Raw genomic sequence first — 25,240 nt, 5'->3', positions numbered from 1 at the left:
ACCCTCATTAGCGTCCGGGCTGCGGAGCGTCTCTCGGAGAGCTCGGGCTGGTCCGCTCTGAGGAGGAGGTAAGTCACCTCCCAGAGCTCTTGAAAAACCCGTCTCTGGTTGAGTCAGCTCAGGACTGCTTAGGGTCTTTGAGGGTAAGGTACAACTGTCCCTGAAGCTAGGTCACATTCAAGTTTGGAACAGGGAGTCTTGCCCCTTCCTTGTTTCTGTTTCTCTCTGTGGAACCGAAAACCTCGGTAAATTTGCCTCTGGAACAAGTGAGTGCACCCTGGGGGAAAAAATCCTTTTCAAGAGGCTTCTTGGGCTTGGCGGGGCACTTCTCTTTTTTCTGAAATTCGTAATTTCCAAATCTATAAAAGACTAGATCTATGTTCCTGGAAGCGGGACACTCACTCCTCTTGAGGAGAGACTGCTAGCTGTTGGCAGCAGTCTAGAAGTTACTCAGAAAATTAAAACATTTTCAGATGTTCCCAGCCCATCTCCTTGAAGTCATTAGTCCACAAGACGACATCAGGGTTTACGGCGAAATTGTTTCTCAGGTGTTGTCTTTAAAGTTAATTATATTTCAGCCACCCAGGACAAACTTCCAAGATTACCGTAGAACTCCACCAGAATGAATTGTTTGTCCAATCATAGAATTTCTTAATTTATCACCGTAAATTGTTTCTCAGAGTTACAATTTGCATGTGAAACCACTCTTCTAAGTCCAACTTAGAGAAGACTGTTGACACACCAGTTGGAATGGTTCCAATAGCCTACCTTGCAAAACGCTTCAGATTCACAGAATTTGTTTTGTAAAAGTAAGTGGCTGTCATGTTAATATAATTAGCTCTGATTTTTGACATGTGGATATGTGTGGAAGCGTCAACGTTTTTGTGGAATATCGAACTCTCAATGACGAATAGTTAGGGCCAGTGCCACACAAAACAAAACTGGAAAATATACTTCTTTCATCGTTGGAAGAACTTGCTGAATAAACATTTTCTCACTGTGTTCACCCGCTAATTTTGATGATGATAATAAGGTGTTCTATTTTGGCATTTATGTTGGTTTTAGTGTGTACAGTCTTAGAAGTGGTGGAGGAGAGGCCTCACCATACGTGCGTTGTATTTGCATGCTGTTTCTCGGTGACAATCTGATTCAGCGGTTCTATGCTGAGAGTGTTCTTACATACCTTTGAGTTCTGTTTAGAGCTAATGGACAATGAAAAAGTATTCCTAGTGCATAGACAAGAGAAATTGGTTTGGGTTCCAGTTCTCAAACAAAAATAGAATACAAGCCTGGAGGGGAAATAGGGAGGGAAGAGAAGATGTTGGGAAAAGATGAATGAATATTAGGTAGGTAGTCACAGGAGAGAGCATTGGGGAAGAAAACCTCAGAACTGGGAGTCATAACTGGAAAACCAGATAAATACTACTTGGCAGCTGGGAAGGTTTAGGACACCTCAACTTGGACTTGGGAGGGGAGTCCAGAGAGCACTAGCTGCTCCAACTAGGTAGGGAATATGCAGGGGCAGATGAAACTTGAGTGGCTAATAAGAAGTACCATGGGGCTTCCCTGGTGGCGCAGTGGTTGAGAGTCTGCCTGCTAATGCAGGGGACACGGGTTCGAGCCCTGGTCTGGGAGGATCCCACGTGCCACGGAGCAACTAGGCCCGCGAGCCACAACTACTGAGCCTGCGCGTCTGGAGCCCGTGCTCCGCAACGAGAGAGGCCGCGATAGTGAGAGGCCCGCGCACCACGAGTAGATAACGTACCATTGTAAATCTTGTGTAACGGTTAAGAGCATGAACTTTTAGAGTCAAGGTTGTTACACAGGCTGTGAGATCTTGACCAAGTTACTCAACCTCTTTCAGCTTAAGTTTCCTCATATGTTAGGGAAAAAAGGAGAGAATAATAGTACCTACTTCATTGGAGTGTTGTAAGGATCACATGAGTGCTTAGTATATTGCTTGGCACACAGGAAGAACTCAATGAATGTTACTGTTATAGTTGTCACCATCATTATAGTTACATTAGTATAACTGGATATTTATTTTTGAGAAACAAGCCCATCCAAAGAGAGTGGGTGAATGTATTGCCATTCAGTGAAGAGCACAGGAGAAAAAATAAGGATTCCATAGCAGGAACCCTGAAGCTTTCTGCCCTTCTGTTGTCAGTTTCCCCCGCCCCAGGCAACCACTGATCTGTCTTCTGTCATTATAAATTCTTTTCTAGAATTTCATATAACTGGAATCATATAGCATGTTCTTTTTTGTATCTGGCTTCTTTCACTCAAAATAATGTCTCTTCAGATTCATCCATGTTATTTGTATCAGTAGTTTCTTCCTTTTTATTGCTCAGTAGTATTCCGTTATTTGAGCTAATAATAAACTTCATTCATTCATTCATTTCTTGATTAACATTTGAGTTGTTTCCAGCTTTTGGCTATTACGTATAAAGCCAAACCATACAATTCTTTGTGTAGACGTATGTTTTCATTTCTCCTCATTATTTTTAAGCTATGCTCTTAATTTGTACCTAAAATCCTTTCTTAAAAAAAAAAATCCTTTCTTTGTGGCCTCCTTAGGGACCTTTCTCCATCAATTATTAGCTTTCTTGCAGGCTGTGTGGCTTCCTAATTGTGCTTTTCCCTCAACCAACCAACATTCTAATTCTGTTCTTCAAAAAAAAAGCAAATCAAATAAACAGCCTTCTTTTAACCATGGTATCTCCTTGAAGGTAGTCTTTAGTGTCTCTGGGTTGTACTGCCAGGTTCTAGTCTCTCTCTTTTTCTGTCTACCTACTAGATCTCCCTACTCGGATGTCCTGTGTATACCTCAAGTTCAGCGGCACCTTTAAAACCGTAGTGTGTGTCTTTATGCTTTCCCTTCATACCTCCCAACCTGTGCTTCCCCTGATACTCTCTGTTGACTCTCAGCACACCATCTAAGTGGTCTCTAAGTCAGAAATCTCCCTTCACCTCCTTCCCTCCTCCATTCACTCAGCTCATCTACTTGTAAACCCTTGACACCGTCCCTCCTGTTATTACCCTTCATTATCTCTCACCTGGACCAGTGGAGCTTTACAAACTTTAAGATGTATACACGTCACCTGGGGATCTTGTTAAGATGCAAATTTTGATTCAGTAGACCTAGGGTAGGGCCTGTGGTTGTGTATTTCTAACCAGTTCCCCGGTGATGCCCACACTGCTGTTGCATTCTGTCTCACTCACTCTCTTGGTAATGTCATCCAGTCTTACGACTTTAAATACCATCTATATGCAGATGACCCCAAACCTAGTAAATCTCTCGTCCTCTCCTCTGACCTGGGCTCTGTTCTGTGTTACCTACTTAACACCACTGTTTGCATATTTAATAGACATCCCAAACTTAACTTCTTTATAAGCTGAACTACTGATCTTCTCCCCTAAACCTATTCCATGACCATCTTTCTCTTCTCAGTTAAAGGTAACTCTAGTTTTTTAGTTGCTTAAGCCAAAAATTTTTGGAGTCATTCTTGACTCCTCTTTCTCTCGCAGCACACATTCCATCCATCAGCAAATCACATTGGCTCTACCTTTATAATATATCTAGAATCGAATGACTTCTCACCACTTCCACTGCTACCACCCTGGTCCACATCAGCATCAGCTCTCACCCGGGTTACAGCAGTACCTTCCCATCTGGTCTCCTTTCTTCCACCCTATTTCCCCATACATTCTGTTGTCAGCTTTAGCAGCCAGAGAGATCCTTTGAAAATATGTTTGGTCATGTCACTCCTCTGCTCAGAAACCCTGCAGTGGCTCCCTTTTACCGCTGATGACACCTACCAAAACTCCTTCCCTCTGTTAACTCCTGCTCAGCCCTTCTGATCTCGCTGGAGATCCTGGAACTGGGCAGGCCTGCTTCTGCCTCAGGGCTTTTGCATTGTTTCCTTTGCTTAGAACATTTTTCCTTTAGGTGTCTGCCTGGCTCACTCCCTTGTCTCCTTTAATTCTTTGCTCAAATGTCACATGGTGAGGCCTTTCCTGACCACCCTATTTAGAATTCCAACACTCCTTATCCTCTTGCTTTACTTTGTTTTACTCATAGCACCATTATTTAATATGCCATTATACGAATGCATTTTTTAAAAATAAAGTTATTTATTTGTTTTTATTTTTGACTGTTGGGTCTTCGTTGCTGCGCGTGGGCTTTCTCTAGTTGCAGTGAGCCGTGGCTTCTCTTGTTGCGGAGCACGGGCTCTAGGCACGTGGGCTTCAGTAGTTGTGGCACATGGGCTCAGTAGTTGTGGCTCACGGGCCCTAGAGCGCAGGCTCGGTAGTTGTGGCGCATGGGCTTCATTGCTTGCGGCATGTGGGATCTTCCCGGACCAGGGCTCAACCCCACGTCCCCTGCCTTGGCAGGCAGATTCTTAACCACTGTGCCACCAGGGAAGTCCTGAGAATTATTTCTAAAGTGCACTGATATATTACTCCCTATTTAAGCCCTCTAAAACATCCCCATTCCCTACAGGATGAAATCCAAACTCTGAGCATGGGGACACCCTAAAACAATCTTCCAACAGTTCCATATTAACTTAGAAAAAATTATAGTAAAGTAGAAAAAGGAAGAGAATTCTTTGTGGAATTTTTTGACCTTTCTCCAGTGAAATGTTTAACTATGACATATGTCTAATTAGGAATTCCATTTTTACATATCTTTAATTTTAATCTAAGTAGAAAGTATATATTGAAGACTAATGGTATATTGAATATACCCAAGCTTTCAGATTAGATGAGCATTTAGAAATTCAATATTCAATTCAATTCAATTAGTAATTAGAAAGTTTTCACTTCTAGGGTTTTAGCAGCTGTGGAAAAAGTAGTGTGAAGACTAACTTTAAATTTTTTTTTTTTTTTTTGTGGTACGCAGGCCTCTCACTGTTGTGTCCTCTCCCGTTGCGGAGCACAGGCTCCGGACACGCAGGCTCAGCGGCCGTGGCTCACGGGCCCAGCCTCTCCGCGGCATGTGGGATCTTCCCGGACCGGGGCACGAACCCGTGTCCCCTGCATCGGCAGGCGGACTCTCAACCACTGCGCCACCAGGGAAGCCCTGTTTTTTAAATTTTAAATGGAGAGTAGTGGATGTCAAACATCAAGTATTTTTTTTCTTATAGTAAATTTAATGAGTGTAATGCTTAATGTTTTTATTTTCTCAAACTTCCTTTTACATTCTCCCAGAAAGTTGCTCATAGGTGCACATGCCCAACATTTTGCTTACAACTTCAGAGGCTTTGTACCTCTGAAGCCCAGGTCCCAGATTGAGAACTGCTAAAACAAAGCATCCCCCATGAAGTTGCTCAGCAAAAGTTTTCCACTCGGAGCAAACATGGGTTATAGCAGAAAGTGTTGTCAGTCTGTGAGGGACGATTGCTGATCATGGCTGTCTAAGTTATGAGGGGCTAAAAAAATAGCAGTTTTAGAATTTTATACTTTTCACCTGTGTGGAGAAAGAGCATGCTTTGTATTTCATACGATATTGGTAGCATAAAATAAATGTTTCTTAATGAAATTAACTCTGGTGACTTGGTTTTGGAGGAAATGATAAAAGCATAAATGTGCATGAAAATTCAGTTTTATAGGTTATGGGTTAAGGTGCTGGTTAAATGTTGCTTGAAGTTATGCTTATCAATTAAGAAACAGAATTTCGTTTTCTGGAGTTACGTTAAGAATGTTGCATAGTTTCAAGACACAGAAGTACCAAGCAGGGACTTCCCTGGTGACACAGTGGGTTAGACTCCACGCTCCCAATGCTGGGGGCCCGGGTTCGATCCCTGGTCAGGGAACTAGGTCCCACATGCATACTGCAACTAAGAGTTCACATGCCACAACTAAGGGACCCGTGTGCCGCAACTAAGGAGCCCTGGAGCCACAACTAAGGAGCACATGTGCTGCAACTAAGGAGCCTGCAAGCCCGCCTGCTGCTACTAAGACCCGGAGCAACCAAATGAATAAATTAGTTTTTAAAAAAAGAAGTACCAAGAAGCCTTGGTCTTAAGAAGCAGCCACTTGCATTTAGAAAAAGTCAGTTAAAAATTTCCAACTAGCGAAAAATGGTTGGATTCTGTATGTATTTTGAAGGTGAAGCCATTAGGACTTCCTGATGGGGTGTGGGAAAAGAAAAACAATGCATTTAGGATGATTTGAGGTACTTGACTGTAGCAACTGGAAGGATGGGTTTGTCATCAGCTGAGATCTTCAAGTAGATCAGGTTTGGGGGTGAGGGGCAAGATAGTTCAGAAAAAAAGAAACTTCTGATAAAAATCCTATCTTGAGATAAGTTGACATTCATCTGACATGTTGATATTTGGTTAATGAGGTCTAGAGAATGTAAAAGGCTGTGTTACTTTTAAATAGTTTCTGTTAACCATAGTAAAAGAATTATTTCAGGGGATTTCACTGTTAACCTATGAGTTACTCGCGTTTCTAACTCCTAAGTTTTAGAGCTATGTCTGGAATGTGAAAGGTGCTCAGAAAATGTCAGTGTGGTGGATGGATAGTGTGTTGGTGGGTAACTTCCCCTGCAGCAAGTATCACCTGAACAGAGAAGCAGATGGAAAACAATCATTCCCATTTGTGAAATCTGTGTCTGTCATAGATGTGTTGCGAGATGTTTGTATTAAACTTGTTCCTTCTGCCAAGAGATACTGTTCTTCCCCTCAAGAAATGGCATTATCTCCACTTACTAAAGACTTTGAGAGCATCTATGAGTATCTAGCTACTACTTAAAATCCCTCAGAATCTGTGCATACACACAGAACAAGTCAAAAGACAACATCATGCAGGTCAGTTGGCTATTTTCTCTAGACAGCAGTTGACTGTCATGATGCAAGAGATTGGTGTAGCCCAGGTAGGGGAGATCGTGATGAGTTTTACTCTAAAATCTCCCACTGCACTTTTAAAGAAGTGATAGATTGACCTTGTTCAAATATACAGTCTGGATCACTGTGTTCTTTTGAAACTAGACCTTTGTTCATTACTAAGATCTATATTTTTCTTTTTCCTTCTCAGTACTTTTATAGTGGCCATCCAGCTGATGCTACTAACTTCACTGAAACAGAAAAGGAGGTTCAGAAAGTCAAAATACTAATGATCTTGAAAGTATCTAATAGGAGATCCTTACTGGGGCTGAATTTGCTTGTGATATCGACCCAGTGATTTTGGTTGAACGATTCCTTTTTATCCATTGTCAGTGCTCATTAATGTTGTCACCTGACAACTTTCTTCCCAGTGACTGGTTTTGCTGTGCTTCTTGTTGTCGTGGCTCTGATGTTCAGCTGACCCCACTTCATCTAGGAGTGGCAGGGTGGAGATGGTCACATGTTTGCTGGCAGTAGTCAGATGACAAGGCTGCTGGAAAAGGCTCAACCTGCCAAGACATATATCTAAGGCAGGGGACCAGCAAGGCTCAGATGTCAGCTTCAGACTGTTCATTTAGCATCTGGCCTTGGACAGGTTACACTGGCCAGCCAAGTCAGCCCCAGGCTTGAGCAAAACACTGTAGGATAAAGAATGGGAGCTAATTAAATGGAGTGGAAATAATGTGAGAAGGATGGCTTTTTATATCCCATTCTAACCCTCTCTGCTTTTTCTTTGCTTTTAAAACTCTGCAGCTTCTTGGAGCTCCTGCTTTAAGAGGAGCTATACGTTCCCCTTGCAATGTAAGAATCCTACCTGAGCATTTACTTCCCTTGAAGGACTGGTTAAGCCTTTAAATAGGTATGGGTTACTTGGGAAGTTTTTGCTTACCTGTAGAAACCACACTGCTTACTGAAAGCGTCACAGACAAGTAGTAAAGTTCAGGAGTCCTTTTTTCCTATATTTGGGAGGAAGAAAGAACTGTTAGGAATACTTGTCTTTTAATTGCAATACATATTTTAAATGTTTTTGCTGAAAGGGTTTAAACAAAGGCACCAACTTAGCAGGAGATGGAAAGCTTGCTGCTTAATGTGCCAACCCCGTCCAGCAGTTCCTACCACTGTTGATTAATGTCTTAACTTTTTTTTTTTAAATTCTAGTAAAGCAGACTTCACTCTAGAAAAAGAAAAATTTCTCATGGAATTTTTAAACTTTCCCTGTTGAAATGTTTTAACTGTGATGTGTCTACTGAGGAGTTCTATCTCTCCATCTCTATTCTTAGTGTAAGTAGAAAATAAATGTTGAGGACTAATGGTGCATTGTATACAGCCAAGCTTTCAGGTTAAGATGAGCCTTTGGAAATTCAGTATTTAAAAACGTACACAGTCGGTTGCCAAAAATGTTAACACTACGGTGCAGACTCCTTCACTGAAGGACCCCACACCAAATACAGAAAACATCCTCTTTAGTGCCTGTGGGACTGGTTCCATCTGAGTAAGCAGCACGGTAAAACCTAAAAGGACAGCAGAACAGCCTCAGTTTACTGGGTTGAATTATCTCAGAAATACATTTCTCTTTTTTTTTATTGAAGTATAGTTGATTTACGATGTCTTGTTAATTTCTACTGTATAGCAAAGTGAGTCAGTTATATTTGTTTCAAGTTCTTTTCCATTATGGTTTATCACAGGATATTGATTATAGTTCCTTGTTGTTGATCCATCCTCTATATAATAGTTTGCCTCTGCTAACCCCAAACTCCCAATCCTTCCCTCCGCCACTCCCCCTTCTCCTTGGCAACCACAAGTCTGTTCTGTACGTCTGTGAGCCTGTTTCTGTTTTGTAGATATACTCATTTGTGTCGTATTTTAGATTCCACATATAAGTGATATCATATAGTTGCTGCAAAATGGCATTATTTCATTCAGAAGTATACTCTTGAATGCAGACCCTAAATAGAAGGTGTTTCCTCATGTATCTATTGTGGAACAAAAGTGCTCAAAACCTAGCCAGGCTAAGGTTTTCCTTTGATCGAGGTCATGTGCTTACTATTGGCAATGCTAGTGATAATAACTGTGACAGTTTTTTTTTTTAATTCCCCCGTTATTTCATTTAAACCTTACAGCAAAACTGTGAAGCAGGTATTTTTATCTCCATTTTAGAAATGAGGGCAAGGAAGGTCAGAGAGAAGAAGTAGCTCCTGCTGTTGTGGGATTACTGTTTGAACTGGCCTCCCACCAGGGAATTCTTTGGAGACTCTTTCTAGAACCATGTTAAGGCATCCAATAACTTTTTTCATTTTATAAAAATTTAGACATAGTCTTAATTTAAAGTTCACATCACTCTTAAAAGTACATACAAAGGAAAATATAAGTAAAATATACTAGTTTAAGGTATTCCTAAAACTTCAGCACATTTCAGAGTCCAACTCTTTTGTATCATTTTTTGACTTCAATTAGTTGAGGTCCCTGTTTTTCTACCTATATCATCTCCTTAGTAACTATTTATTGAATGAGTGGATAAATCTGATATTTTTATAACTGTAAAGAATTTTATAACATCAAAACAAAACATTAGTATTTAATTTAATTTGGGTTCATATTCAAGTTGTAGGATGACTAAAAGAGATACCAAGGAACTTTTTAAGAATTCACTTCAGGGACTTCCCTGGCGGTCCAGTGGTTAAGATTCTGTACTTCCACTGCAGTGGGGCACGGGTTCAATCCCTGGTTGGGGTACTAAGATCCCGCCTGCTGTGCGGCATGGCCAAAAACCAAAACCAAAAAGAAGAATTCCCTTCACCTGAATTCTAAATGTGAATTTCTTCTTAGGTTTCGGTCTTTGAGCTCTTGAAGAGCAAGAAGTCCTATTCTACCCGTTTTTATTCTAGTAGTGTCTGGCAAATAGTAGACACTTAAAAGTGCCTGACAGAATGACTGCACACTTACCAATTGTGAAGAAAGTAAAGATGATATTACCAACCAGGTTGGTGAGGAGAGGTTGACTGCAGTATCGAGAAGATCTGGGCCTAAAAATCAATACCCTGGGTCATACATAAATTGATTACTTACTAGAAGAAATCCATGCTGTTAGTGTAACACCAGAAGGCCCTGACCCTTGAATTCTAATTGTGGCACTAGGTTCATTTGGCTCCAGACAACTCACTCCTCTTAAGAACCTTGGTTCCTTTACTGTGACTGCAAATTAATTAATGCTAGCATTAATAAAAATATTATTAAGCGTTACTAATATCTTAATTGGTGGACAAATAATGTTTACCATTTTTCTAATTCATGTTAATTTGATATTTTGGTGAAAAAGCATTTTGTGGAAATTCTGGAGTAAGGAAATATGCCCTACCACACACAAACCTCTTATAGTAGAAGCTGGCAAGTTTGAGTTAGGCTAATTACAAGGAGTGTCACAGTTTCCATTCCTTCCGCATCACTTAAGTTTTCAGATTTTTTTTTAGGATTTTTAGAACTGCAGTTGATTTTGAATGTATCAAATTGCATTTGCCTCGTTTGCCCGAAAAAGGTATTAACTGCCTTTTTCAGCCAAAACTACTTTCCAACATAGAATCTGAAATAACAGGTCAAGTCATAATCTGGTTGAGTGTGCCTGTGTCACCCTCAGCCTTGCAGAAGTTAGCTAATGCTAGGCTGTTGGGACTGCTCTCTAGGGAATTTATAAATTGAAACGTCGGTGCTCTCGTTGTTTCCCATTTGACGACTTCTTATACTAGAAGAAATAACTGTTGACTGAAAGTTAAACTCAATCTGCCCAAATCCCAGCTCTCCTGGCTGAACTGAGATTTTTGACTCTTCGAAGAGGTGAAACAGGTGACTACCATTGATAATAGGGGCAAAACAATGGGGCAGGCTGCAATTAAACACATAACAGGAATGGCAGAGGGCACCCGAGCCATCTCCACAGGTAAGACGTGCATGCTGAGCTGCCAGGGGAGGGGGTTGGCTGGAGGAAGAACTTACTTCAGCAGAACATAGAACTGGAGGGTCAGAATGGTGATCGCAAGCAGGAACACTGTCACTTGGCTGCATGGGACACAGTGAGTTACATAATACATTACTTTTTCAGTGATAAAATGCCTTCAAGAAACCAAATTCAAGTTCTGTTTCATGAGAATGTTACATCAAACCACAGAAATAAAAGTTTTAAACATAGCAAAGATGAACTGAGATCCATCCCATTACAGCAAAATTATGTCTAATAATACTTCAGTAAGAATAATAGTAACCATTTATTGAGCTCCTACTATATCACTGTGATTACTGGTCTCTAAGGAATCTTGAGAACCTTGCTTTCTTATTTATTTGTTTATTTAGTTATTGTCGCTGTGCTGGGTCTTAGTTGCGGCATGCGGGATCTTTAGTTGCAGCATGTGAACTCTTAGTTGCAGCATGTGGGATCTAGTTCCCTGACCAGGATTGAACCTGGGCACCCTGCATTGGGAGCATGGAGCCTTAGCCACTGGACCACCAGAGAAGTCCCTGAGAACCTTCGTTTCTTTACCATGGCTGTAAGTTAATGCCATAAGACAACCCACAAGCAATAGTAAGAATTATTAATATTCATAATTAGACAAATGTGTCACATTTTTTATTCACTTTCTCATTTAATATGCACACAATCCTATGAAATGGGACTGTGGTTTCCCATTTTATAAATGAGGAAACCGAGGCTCAGAAACATTAAATGTCTAGTCTGAGGACAAACACCTAGTAGTAGCGAGCAGTAGAGCTACAGCAGAGGGTGAGCTACAGCATGGTTAGGACCCTGTGGCCCTGTACTGTGCTCGCTCTCCCCCCAGCCAGGTGGTTCACACTGAGTGAGTTAACGTACCTACCACAACTTACACAACCAAATGAGGTCTGTGGTTACCGCTCAATTTTGAAATTCTTTTGAGATTACACTTACATAGTTTCCACACATGTAGGAAAATCTTATTCCTTAACTAATAGTTCTACCTCTTCACTGTAAACTGTTATTCACCTTCATTATTTATTTTATTAATTGGATTTAGCACTGAATGACTTTAGGGTATTTGTAGAAATTAAATCTCCCCTCCAAAGACAAAGATTTACCCCCAGTGAAGGTACTCAAAACAAAAAGCAATTTCAAAATATACCCCCAGGGCTTCCCTGGTGGCGCAGTGGTTGAGAGTCCGCCTGCCGATGCAGGGGACACGGGTTCGTGCCCCGGTCTAGGAGGATCCCACATGCTGCGGAGCGGCTGGGCCCGTGAGCCATGGCTGCTGAGCCTGCACATCCGGAGCCTGTGCTCCGCAACGGGAGAGGCCACAACAGTGAGAGGCCCGCGTACCGCAAAAAAAAAAAAAAAAAAAAAAAAAAAAAATATATATATATATATATATATATATGCCCCCAGACTAAAGCAGTGGCACATTGTTAGAACTAGAATATGGTTACATGTTTAAGGTTACTATTTTAAAAGGAATAGTGTCCCTTTAGAGGTGTAAATCTGAGAAGTTGTCAAGTCAATTGCATTAACAGTCGGTCAAAATAGATTTAATTATATTGAGCATTCTGAAGTGTGACAAGAAAAGTTTTTTTTTTAAGTTAATGTTTTAAAAACTGACTTAATGTTTACAAAATGTTTCATTAATGTTTACACATCAATGTTTTTGAAACTTAAAGTCAGTGATTTTAAAGTTGAAAATAAATTTTACTTCAACCTCAGGACAGCCTCAGGAAGAAATGAACTTTTTGCCACAGTGGGCTGTTGAGGGACACTTACAGCCTGAGCTGATGAGATCTTGGCAGCCAGCAGTGCAAGTGATAGGCTGTATGAGCCAGACAGAAGTGAATCATGGTGGCCCTGGTCCTTGAGCACCTGGAGCAAAAGGCAAGGAAGACCCAGAACAGTCCCGTTAGAGCTTCCAAACCTCCTCTACACTCATTCTTCACCTGCCGAGGCCCCCTTCCCTCCACACGAACCCTTCGGGGATACGGAGGAAGTACTCTCCAATGGAGAGGGGCAGATCCTTGTTCTTTGAAAGCCACTCTAAGCTATGATAGATAGAAGCTCGCTGTAACCTAATTCTTCTATGGCTTTGAGGATCTAAAGTCTAAAGCTGGCTGTGTTAACAGTGAATTAATAGAACTGAGCTGGATATTTGAGACAGGTCATGAATGTGAAAAGAGAGAAAGCTTCCTTTAAGCTGAGAGATCAGCTTCCCCCAGCCCCTTCCCCACCCCTTCCCTTGGGGAGGACCTGGAAACCTGAGCTCGCCCCCAAGGTCAGGGAGGGGCTTCAAGCTCTTTGTTCCATCCTTCCCTGCACAGCCAGCAGCTCCCAGGGGATCTGCACCTCCTGCTCTCAAGCTTACCGTTCTTCAGCTCACAGCTTAGTCCCCCTGGGGAGTGGTACCTGAAACTTGAGATGGGTGGGGCTGGAACTGACGCTGGACTCCAGCTGAATCAAGCCCCTCCACCACGGTCCTTGAGAGCATGCTCAGTAGCTGGCCAGATACCCTGATTTCCCTGTGGGCCCAGGGCCACTCCATAATACCACAGGTACTTTGCATGGGAATTGGAGGGGGGCAGATAAGGAGTGGGAGGGGGGGAGCAAGCCCCAAGTGAATCCTGGTATCATCCTTGGGATGATAATTGAAAGGTAGGACATTTAAATCATTCTAGCCAGTGAACTCATTTTTTTAATGCTGTGTGGAGCATTATTGACTCTTCTCTCCTTTATTTCCTATTAACAATTAGCAGTGTCCCTGTGATCCCTGCCACTGTTTGGAGTAGACCTCAAGTATTTATTGAATAAATGTTTTCTAATTTCCATTCCACTGACTGTACTTAAATTGAAGCTTTCATTACTTTGTAACTGGCCTTCCTATCGTTTTGCCCCTTCCAGTTAATCCAATAGCATCACCATCATCAGTATTGTCACTTTCCTCACAAATAACAGCTATCATTTATTTGGTAGCTGTTTGACAATGCATCAGGCACTGTCATAAGCACTTTGCCGTAACATATCATGGTCTCTATTTTACAGTTGAGGAAACTTAAGACACAGAATTAAGTGATCAGGTCAAGATCATACAACCATATAAGGATTTTTAAACACTCATGTCACCTTATTTTTCTAGAGCATTGTTTTTCTAGAACCCTGTTGTCACTCCATTGCTCAGAAACCGTCAGTTTCCTGTTGTCTAAGGAACTGAAGTTCACATTCCGCAACTCCTCAGCCAGAAGGGCTCATTGCCAATCTACACAGCTGCAATTTATCTCGAATTTTTCTTTTTGTTGAGAGAGAACCTAGGAGTCAGGAAACCTAAATTCTAGCCCTGGTTCTGCCACTCACTAACTTTGTCTCATGCGAGCATAAAATCTGAGCAAAAGTAAGTTGGTCAGACTAACAATTGGGTCTGAACACAATTGGGCTACAAACAAATGGTCCTGATACAGGTCTTCTGAGTGTTGGCAAGGCTTACAGGTACACAGTGAGATGTTTTATAGCCTTAATTTCCAACTCATTCTCAACTTATTATTTCTTTGAGATGTTTGTAATAGTGAAAAATTAGATAAATCTAAATGACCAATGATAGATGATTAACTAGAAAAACTAAATATCTAACAATAGGTTATTATTCGGAACAAACTAAATGTCTTTGGCCATTTTTTGTTCTTTTATGGTGAGAATTAATTTATAATGTGCATGGAGAGTAGTTTGTAAGTTAGAAAGTATCATATAAATGTTAGTTTACTTTTTTTTTTTTTTTTTTTGGCCGCGCCATGAGGCTTGTGGGATCATAGTTCCCTGACCAGGGATTGAACCCATGCCCTCAGCAGTGAGAGCTCAGAGTCCTAACCACTGGACCGCCAGGGAATTCCCAAATGTTGGTTTCTTTATTGTCATTCGTTATGTTTCAACTTTAATTATAAAAATACTTCAGGCTCTACAGGTGATTCCCTAAAAGTTCCCAAAACACTTTGAGCAATTTGGCATCCGGGGAACTCCTGAAAGTATTTTATTTATTGATAGTTAATAGGGAGTGTTTATTAAAGAAATAATTAGAACTGAGTGCTTTGAGTTGGAGATAGACAGCTTCACTGAGTCCCAGCACAATGAATGAAAAAGACCCCCACTATGATGCATCATTATGGCATTTGGGATAAAAAGAACATGCTTCAGATCTTCCAAAAAGACAAAGCAGGTTACATGAAAAGGAACAAGAATCAGAATAGCACCAGACTTTCAACAGCAGTGTTCGGTGCCAGAAAACAATGAAGAATGCATTCATAATTTTAAAAGAAAATTCCAGCCTAGAGTTCTCTCAGTTAAGGAAGAATAAAGACATTTATTTTATCTCCCATTTGCCCTTTATTATGAAGCTATTTGAGGATATGCTCCAGAAAAATTAGGAAGTAAAACAAGAAAGACAATGACATGGTTCTAAGAAATAGGGGATCTCCCTTAGGAGAGAGGTGAAATGTCAAATTTCAGAATGACAGATGCACAACGGGTTAGAGATTTTCGGCCCAGATTAGAGAAAGAATTTCAGGAAAAAAGCCTCCATGAAAAAACAGATTCAGCAGAGTAATAATAGTTGATTGAACCATTTGAAATAAATTTTTTTTGAAGATCAAAAAGAGTTGAGGGACTTTCCTGGTGGTGCAGTGGTTAAGAATCCACCTGCCAATGCAGGGGACAAGGGTTCAATCCCTGGTCCGGGAAGATCCCATATGCCACGGAGCAACTAAGCCCGTGTGCCACAACTCCTGAGCCTGTGCTCTAGAGCCCGTGAGCCACAACTACTGAAGCCTCTGCGCCTAGAATCTGTGCTCCGCAACAAGAGAAGCCACCGCAATGAGAAGCCCGTGCACCGCAAGAAAGAGTAGCCCCCTCTTGCTGCAACTAGAGAAAGCCCGCGTGTAGCAATGAAGACCCAACGCAGCCATAAATAAATAAATAAATAATTTTTTTTAAAAAAGGAGTTGAATTACAGCAACATGATATGCAACATAAATAATTGCTATATTCATAGTGTGTTCGTTACTTGCCAAAAGCAGCTTTATGTAGCATATGTGTATTGTCTCATTTAATTCTCACAATAATCATGAGGTAGGTAATATTATTTTCTCTGTTTTAAGACAGAAAAACTGGGGCAAAAGGAAGGTTAGGCTAGGGTTAGGTTGCCCAAGGTCATCCAGCTCATGTAAGTATTGGAGCTGTGGTTTGAACCTGGACAGCCTGATTTCAGAGCAGGGGTTTGTAACTGTTATGCTATATAGGCAGGAGGTTGGAGGATACTATTTTTGTGGACGCTGACCAATCCCAGGAGAAAGACCTGTAATACAGCCAAGTTACCATACAATGAAGCCCACTGTGCAGAAGCCCTACCTACCCACTTAGAACTTCCTATCAGCTCTTTGAAGGAAATATAAAATGTATCATTAATATTGGTAGAGAAATGAGAGAGCGTAATGCATTGGTGAAACAAGAACAGAATACCATAAAAAGGAACATTCAGAGGACAAAGGTCTAAAACATTGAGTATTGGGAATTCCCTGGCAGTCCAGTGGTTAGGACTCAGCACTTTCACTGCCGAGGGCCCAGGTTCGATTCCTGGTCAGGGAACTAAGATACTGAAAACCTTGAGATGTGGCCCCCCCCAAAAAAAAAAAAAACTGAGTATAATAGCAGAAATGAAAACCTCAATAGGTGGATTGGAGGATGAATTTGAGGATATTTAGAAATTAGAGCATGAAGGTAAGAGATGGAAAAGAGAAGAGAAAGGGTAAGAAAATTGGAAGACCAGTCCCGGTGCTTCAGCTCTAACTCTTAGGCATTTCCAAAGAGAACAGAGAAAATGGAAGGTAGAAAATCATCCATGAAATAACTCAAGGACATTTTATAGAACTGCAGGTTATGAGTTCTGAGATTGAAAGGGCCTGCTCAGGGCCCAGCACAATAGATGAAAATAGAGCCACACTGGAGAACATCACTGTAAAATTTCAGAACATTTGGGGACAGAGTTCTCGTAAGCTTCAAGGGAGAAATAATATAAGCCACATTAAAAGGATCAGAATTACTGGAAGTGACTTTGGATTTCTCACTGTTAGCACTGCAGTCTAGAAGCAATGCCTTCAGAATTGTGGGAGAAGGTGACTTTCAGCATAGACTAGAGATTCTTTCTATCTCTCCCCCCCTATACATAATCTATGAGGATTAGCTCTCATACACCCTCACAACTCTCTCCCAAACTTCCCAAGTATATAGCCTGAGTGTAATGGGGGTGTATGAGCTAATTTTCTTTGATCATGAGAGAAAGTAAATAGACACTCTTTGAATAAATTAAGAAATAATATTATAAGCACATAATATAGAATTACGATAGATTCGACCAGAAGAAATAGCTGAAAAAGTTAAAAGTGGTCGCCTCTTAGGGATTTGGTTGGAGGGGTTGGTTGGTGAGATATGGCCAATAACTGTTGCTTCCATTATGGGCCTTTTGTCACCCTATCATTTCAAATCTATATACGTGAATTCGTTTAATTAAAAAAATTTTTTTTTAATTTATTTTATTTATTTTTTGGCTGCATTGGGTCTTTGTTGCTGCCCATGGGCTTTCTATAGTTGCAGTGAGCAGGGGCTACTCTTCATTGCGGTGCGCGGGCTTCTCACTGTGGTGGCTTCTCTTTTTGCGGAGCACGGGCTCTAGGCGCGTGGGCTTCAGTAGTTGCAGCATGCGGGCTCAATAGTTGTGGCTCGTGGGCTCTAGGTGCGTGGACTTCAGTAGTTGCGGCACACAGGTTCGGTAGTTGTGGCTCACGGGCTCTAGAGCGCATACTCAGTAGTTGTGGCGCATGGGCTTAGTTGCTCCGCAGCATGTGAGATCCTCCCAGACCAGGGCTTGAACCTGCATTGGCAGGTGGATTCTTAACCACTGCGCCACCAGGGAAGCCCTAATAAAAAATTTTTAATAAAATTTTAAACTCAGTTGCCTTGCATTACTTCATTAGGGTTATGGAAGGATCAAATGGAATAACTGATATGGAAAAGAGTTTGTCCGTTGTAAACTGTTATTCAGTTGAAAGTGATAACATGACCATGTTGACTAAGAGGCAAAATACGGTTTTGAAGGACGGGTTGTTGGGGAGTTATATTTGGTGGATGATAATGTCATTGTATCTGTTAACCCGGCCACAATAGTGCAGTCGCAAAACAAACATTCATTTTTGCTCATGAGTCTAGGCTCAGCTTGTGGGTTTGCTGATCTGATCCAGGCTCAGCTAATCTCACCTGGACTTGCTCGTGCATCTAAGCAGATTGTCTGGGGTTTGGATGGTCTAGGATGGCCTCAACCACATAGCTGATGGTTAGCTGTCTGTCAGCCAGAGCACCAGCTCTCTCCTGCAAGTTCTGTCATCCTCCAGCAGGCTAGCCTGGGTTTGTTTTCATGTCAGGGGCAGGAGTCCAAAAGAGAGTGGGAGTGTACAACACCTCGAAGGCCTAGGCTCAGAATGGGAGCACTTTCCCATGTGCCACATTGTTTGGGCCAAAGCAAGTCACAAAGGGTGCGAAGGAGATTCCATCCCTTTATGGTAAGAGCTGCAAATTCACAATGAAAAGGAAGGGTGGAGAAAAGGGGTCATTTTTGCAATTCACCCAGCATAGTCAGTGAAGCTAACTATTTATTCCACCTCTTTGGAATGAGAACATGGAAAGACATCAGAAGCCCTGTAACTGAACTTACTTTCTTTTTCCTTTGTAGACAATAAGAGAGGTGTCAGAGTTTTCCATTTAGATCTACAACTTCAAATTCTCAGCATGGAAAACTCAGAGAAGACAGAAGTGGTTCTCCTTGCTTGTGGTTCCTTTAATCCTATCACCAATATGCACCTCAGGCTGTTTGAGCTGGCCAAGGACTACATGAATGGAACAGGTAGGAAGAGTAGCCAAAAGCAATGATGGGGTTCAGGATGCACTGCCCTACAATACAGCACTTTGGCATATTGGATATTTTAAGCGGAAGGACTTTGATAAAACAGCAGAGGCAGGAAGGTCACTCTGACCTCCTCCCTCCACCCCTCTTCCCTGAAGCAGATCGTAAAACGTTCATGTGAGAGGTGCTCTCCCTAAACCCGGAGAAAAGGAGCATCCATATCTCTGAAGACAAAGGGAAGTCAAGCAAACATTCTTTGCTAAATTCCCCTGAGTTTTCTACACTTACCTTGTACTCTTTGCCCTATTCCGCCATGACTGTTTACCCTTCATCTAATCTAGCATAAAAATACAGTAAGTCCCTTATATAGAACAAGTTCCGTTCCAAGAGTGAGTTCATAAGTCCAGTTTGTTTGTAAGTTCAACAGAGTTAGCCTAGGTACCCAACACGCACAATTGGCTATATAGTACTGTACTGTAATAGGTTTATAATACTTTTCACACAAATAATACATAAAAAACAAGCAAACACAAAAAATAAAATATTTTTAGTCTTACAGTACAGTACCTTGAAAAGTACAGTAGTACAGGGCAACAGCTGGCATACAGGGGCTGGCATCCAGTGAACAGGCAAGAAGAGTTACTGACTGGAGGAGGGAGAGGAGGTGGGAGATGGTAGAGCTGAAGGATCATCAGCAACAGGAGACAGAGGGCAAGCTGCAATGTCACTCACGCCTGACGCTGATGGCACAGCTTCTGGTTCCTTGGTTCCTTGGTTCCTTGTTGGATTCAATTCCATCTACTGTCTTGAAAAAACAGTCTAGGTAGTAGCTCTTTTTTTCTCATCATAGATGACTTGGTAGCCCTGGATTGCATTCTGAATGGCTGCCGCAACCTTCGTGTACCGTTCTATGTTCAGGTCCTATGCCTCAATAACTAACAGTGCCGCCGCAAATAAAGAAAATCCCCTTGCCATTTCCTGAGTCGTGAATCTCTTCAGTTCTTCAGTTACTTCTTCCTCTCCTCTCTCTTCGTCCTTTCTCTGGGCCTCCAATTCCATCACAGCTTCATTAGTAAGCTCCTTGTGTTGCACAGCAAGGAGTTCAGTGAAGTCGTCCTCTTGCAAATCTAGCTAGAAATAAAGATACTATACTACTGTACCCTTACAGTACTGTACAGTAAAGTACACAAAAGCACAACCACTTGTAGAGGATGTGGTGCCCGTGACAGTGTACGCCAGACATGTTAACTAACTTACGTGATTGGACATGAGAACACACGTTCGCATCTTTGAAAGTTCGCAACTCGAAGGTTCATATGTAGGGGACTTACTGTACTTAGGTTTAACTGTTTCTTGGAGTCTTCATTTCCTTATGAAGGCTCCCGTGTCACATAAATCTTACAGTATGTAAATTTGTATGCTTTTCTCCTGTTAATCTATCTTTGTCAGTTTCACACCCCACCAGGGACCCTAAGAGGGTCGAGGAAAACTTTTTCTCCCCTACATACACACAGATTTATTTTGTTTTGTTACATAAGTGATCATGCTGTGTGCTGATAGGTGGATGGGTGTCCAAACTCACTAATAATCAGGGAACTAAAATAAAAAATGAGATATATTCTTCCCATCACATTGACACAAGTTTTTAAACTTGATAATGTCAAATATCAGGTGTTGGGAAGGAATGGGCTTTTGTGTATACAAATAGATTAAGGCTTTTTACAAGGCAGTTTGGAAACATCAATCAAAATTTAAACTGCTGAGGAATGGGGAGTCAGTGTTTGATGGGTGCAGACATTTCACTTGGGGAAGTTGAAAGAGTTCTGGAGATGGACGGTGGTGATGGTCGTACAACATGTCACAGTACTATACACTTAAAATAGCTTAAATGGTAAATTTTATGTATATTTTACCACAATTAAAAGTAAATAAATAAACCTGGATCCCTGTGAAAAAAGGAGGAGGGGGGAAATCTGTGATTATGAAACCATATGGATGATATTTCCTGTGCATAAAATCTAATTTGTTATAATACCTCATATCAAATCTGATTCTTTACCCAGGGAAATATGAAGTTATCAAAGGCATAATTTCTCCCGTCGGCGATGCATATAAGAAGAAAGGACTCATCTCTGCCCATCACCGAGTTATCATGGCAGAACTCGCCGCCAAGAACTCAAAATGGTTGGAAGTTGATACATGGGAAAGTCTTCAACAGGATTGGATAGAGACTGCCACGGTGCTAAGGTATCCATGGTGCAGTCAGCTTTGCCATGCCATTCCTGTGTGAGGTTATCACATGGTAACAGGGTGTGGGTGGTGCTCAGCCTTTATGGCTGTCACTGTGTTTTGAGATGTTTGCACACTTGTTAACTGTATATCCCTATTAAAGAATAGAGGAAGCACACCTGGCCTGTCTGTGCCCCAAGTGAGAAAGGTAAAGTTGTAAGATGATGTTACTGTGGTCAGTCTTCTTAAGTATAAAAGAGAGAGGCAGGTAATTTAAGGAAGAGAAGCCATGATGCTTGATCACAGAGAGAGCTGGTTTTGGGAGCTGCTTCTCTGACAGCATATGGGGGTTGTCACAAATCGCCGTGCTCAGAACGCTGAAACAGCTCCAGTTTAAGGGTTCAGAAACCAGAGTGAGTAACATCTAATTATTACTGAATGTTCTCTTGAGTATAAAACACCAGGACTTTTGGAAAAACCTGTCTAATGTCTGTTCTTAGAGTTCGAACCCTCTGGTTCTAACCATATCAGTTAGGGTTACGATAGGAAATAGAGCATTTTAAGCAGAAAGGGATTTTAGGTACTCATGCAGAAATGTTGAAAGGGCTGGAAGAGTAGAAGTGGTGGCTTCTTTCAAGGTCATGCCTCCTTAACTGCAGTTGGAGTCAGGAAACTGTTCCTGCTTCTGCTGCCAACGATGCTGCTCTTAAACTGTCCCAGTCTATAGGGTCTGGCCACCACGCTGACATGGTAAGAGATTACTTGTCGGGGTCCAGTATATATTTGTTTGCTTTTTATGTATTATTTGTGTGAAAAGTATTATAAACCTATTACAGTACAGTACTATATAGCCGATTGTGTTAGTTGGGTACCTAGGCTAACTTTGTTGGACTTAAGAACAACAAAGTCCAACTTTGTTGGACTTATGAACGTGCTCTCAGAAGGGACCTCATTGGTATTTAGGGGACTTACTTTCTGTAATCAATGTTAATGCTTGTTTTTATGACACAGATGCATACAGCTTAGAATAGTAATAGCTACCATTTGCTGTGCTCCCAGGATTTTCCTTGCTTTCCATTCTTGACAGCCAGAGCCCAGGGCTGCCATGCCATATCCTAGCCAGCATCCGTTCTGACCCAGCAGTACTATGTATTCGAAGGCATCCATTCTGAGTAGTTGGGCATTGTACCTGTGGTTAAATGTGTTTAACAGCTCCCAACCTTTAACATTGCATCAGAGGCTCTTAGGCATCTCCAGAGGGATGACGTTTCAGTTGAGCATAGTGAGAAAGAGAAATGTTCTATTGCTTTGTTGCTTTATAGACACCATCAAGAGAAGCTGGAAGCCAGTAGCTGTGATCAGCAGCAGGACTCACCTGTACTGGAAAGGCCTGGACGGAAGAGGAAGTGGGCTGAACAAAGACAAGATTTTAGTCAAAAGAAATCACTAGAGCAAACAAAAACAAAAGGTCTGTATGTTTTGCCAGGACTTACCAATGATAGCTGATAAGACTCTAGAGCTGAGCAAGCCCCCTTTGTATTTTACTTTCATATTCAATATGTGTGGGTGCCTGGAAAATGCCCCTTGTTAGTTTTCTTTTCTTTTTTTTTTTCCCCTTTGGCTGCACTGCACAGCTTGCGGGATCTCAGTTCCCCGACCAGGGATTGAACTCAGGCCATGGCATTGGAAACCCGGAATCCTAACCACCAGGCCACCAGGGAATTCCCCACCCCTTGTTAGTTTTATGATGGAAGGAAGGGAGAGTCAGAGGCACCCTGAGCTTATTTATCCTGCAGGAGGTCGACCTTAACTTTTGAGGGATCCTGGATCTCTTTTTAGAGAATCTGAATCTGATAGAAACTATGAACCCTTTAGCCAGAAGAACACACATACGCATTCATTTTGATGCAGGGCGTTATTAAAAAGGCAAACCCTGGGACTTCCCTGGTGGCACAGTGGTTAAGACTCCGCACTCCTAATGCAGGGGGCCTGGGTTCGATCCCTGGTCCAGGAACTAGATCCCAGATGCATGCCGCAACTAAGAGTTTGGATGCCACAACTAAGGAGCCTGCAAGCTGCAGTGAAGAAGCCCGCCTGCCACAACTAAGACCCGACACAACCAAATAAATAAATAAATATTTTTTTAAAAAAAGAAAAAAAGGCAAACCCTGAAGCTCTGTTTTCTTTTTCTTCCCAGGTGTGCCAAAGGTGAAGTTGCTGTGTGGAGCAGATCTCTTGGAGTCCTTTGGTGTGCCCAATCTATGGAAGGGTGAGGATATCGCCAAAATCGTGGGAGACTATGGGCTTATATGTATTACTCGGGCTGGAAATGACGCTCAGAAATTCATCTATGAATCCGATGTGCTGTGGAAACACCAGAACAACATTCACCTGGTGAATGAATGGATCACCAATGACATCTCATCCACAAAGATCCGGCGAGCCCTCAGAAGGGGCCAAAGCATTCGCTACTTGGTACCAGACCTTGTCCAGGAATATATTGAGAAGCATAGTTTGTATAGCTCGGAGAGTGAGGAGAGGAATGTTGGGGTGATCCTAGCTCCTTTGCAGAGAAAAACTGCAGAAGCTGACACATGAGAAATTCTCCAGCATGGTATTGTGGACTTTCCTTTTGGGAATTTGAAACAGTGTGGGTGTTAGTAAATGGGGGAAGGAATTGTGATCCTCTTTAATAATTAAAGTTTAAAAGGTTGGTAAAAATCAGTAGTAATTTAAAATCAGGTTTATCTTTATCAGAAGTTACTAAGGTGAAGGATTTCAATTTTTTTTTTTTAGGAATATACAAATCCCTTTATCTTTAAAACAAGAGATTAGTAGCAGAGCTAATTGTAGAAGAACATTATAGAAGAACATTTAACATACAAATCCCTTTATCTTTATTTTTTATTATTATTATTTTTATAAATTTATTTATTTATCTTTGGCTGCATTGGGTCTTCGTTGCTGTGCACGGGCTTTCTCTAGTTGCGTCGAGCTGGGGCTACTCTACGTTGCGGTGCGTGGGCTTCTCGTTACAGAGCACGGGCTCTAGGCGTATGGGCTTCAGTAGTTGTGGCACGTGGGCTTCAGCAGTTGTGGCTCACGGGCTCTAGAGCGTAGGCTCCAGTAGTTGTGGCACGTGGGCTTAGTTGCTCTGTGGCATGTGGGATCTTCCCGGACCAGGGCTCGAACCCGTGTCCCCTGCATTGGTAGGTGGATTCTTAACCACTGCGCCACCAGGGAAGTCCCCTCTTTATCTTTAAAACAAGAGATGCGTAGCAGAACTAATTGTAGAAGAACCTTGTAGAAGAACATTCAATCAAACTAACTACAAAAAGAATTCAAAAAAGACATCCTGGCTTTACCACAGAAAGAGAAGTAAAGTGTGAAAAGTAGAGAGACCATTTAAGATCCTAATTTTAGTTACGAAAGGAACGAACATTTTATGCATGCCTTTTTTCCTGGGCAGCGCTCACTCAGGGTGGCCAAAGAATTCTTAAAATAGTGATCTTGTAAAATGCATCACTGATCAGTCATCTCCAGCTGTGCAAAATACCGGCTGTGAAGTCCTGGCAGAAACTACGCCAGGAGCTGGTTCTCTCCAGCACACATCAGAAGGCCAGTGAAGCTTTGCTAGGCACGCTTACCTGCAGCCCCACCTGTAGAGGCAGGGAGAGGGGTCCGAGCCCTGGAATGTTTAGAAAGGTACACAGGTGTTTCTGATGCCCACGAGAGGCAGGGAGCCTCTGCCTTCCCCACGTTATGCACAGATTCTCTTAGCACAGCCCTGTTGTGGCTCGTGGTCCAGCCCTGGCCATCTGCCATCTCTGTATAGAAGGGATGTCGTGCTAGCTGACACAGAGAGAACCACAGAGAATGAGAGATCTCACTCAAGGATTTTGTGAGGTGTGAATGCTCTTAGCCTTTACTGGTAGCTTAATCAGATGGTGAAAGGACACGAGAAATGCCGCACTGGACCAGCCCAGCAGTTCCTCTTTCTTTTTGTGGCTGCGTTGGGTCTTCGTTGCTGTGCGCGGGCTTTCTCTAGTTGCAGCGAGCGGGGGCTACTTTTCATTGTGGTGCGCGGGCTTCTCATTGCGGTGGCTTCTCTTGTTGCGGAGCATGGGCTCTAGCCGCGCAGACTTCAGTAGTTGTGGTATGTGGGCTCAGTAGTTGTGGCGTGCAGGC

The 25,240-nt window shown here is 42.0% G+C and overlaps 1 protein-coding gene and 1 non-coding gene across 3 annotated transcripts; both read left to right on the top strand.

Annotated features, from left to right (window-relative positions):
- Positions 1-691: 691 nt before the first annotated feature.
- On the top strand, positions 692-23,915 carry NMNAT1 (nicotinamide nucleotide adenylyltransferase 1). Of its 2 annotated transcripts, XM_029226756.1 has the most exons (5): positions 692-809; positions 18,653-18,823; positions 20,887-21,070; positions 22,375-22,520; positions 23,250-23,915. In XM_029226756.1, the coding sequence occupies exons 2-5, from the start codon at positions 18,709-18,711 to the stop codon at positions 23,648-23,650; spliced, it is 846 nt and encodes a 281-aa protein (XP_029082589.1). In that variant the 5' UTR covers positions 692-809; positions 18,653-18,708; the 3' UTR covers positions 23,651-23,915. The 2 variants fall into 2 exon arrangements, with proteins under 2 accessions (XP_029082589.1, XP_029082588.1); XM_029226755.1 differs by lacking the exon at positions 692-809 and having other exon boundaries at positions 17,898-18,823.
- Positions 16,443-16,515, top strand: TRNAE-UUC. The gene has a single exon. It is a non-coding gene; the product is annotated as a tRNA-Glu (tRNA).
- Positions 23,916-25,240: the final 1,325 nt, after the last annotated feature.

The sequence above is a fragment of the Monodon monoceros genome, unplaced genomic scaffold, assembly GCF_005190385.1.
Source record: "Monodon monoceros isolate NGI ecotype Baffin Bay Population unplaced genomic scaffold, NGI_Narwhal_1 Super_Scaffold_18, whole genome shotgun sequence".
NCBI classification, from domain to species: Eukaryota; Metazoa; Chordata; class Mammalia; order Artiodactyla; family Monodontidae; genus Monodon; species Monodon monoceros.
The sequence above is the reverse complement of the archived record's forward strand: the minus strand, read 5'-3'. Positions and strand labels throughout refer to the sequence as shown.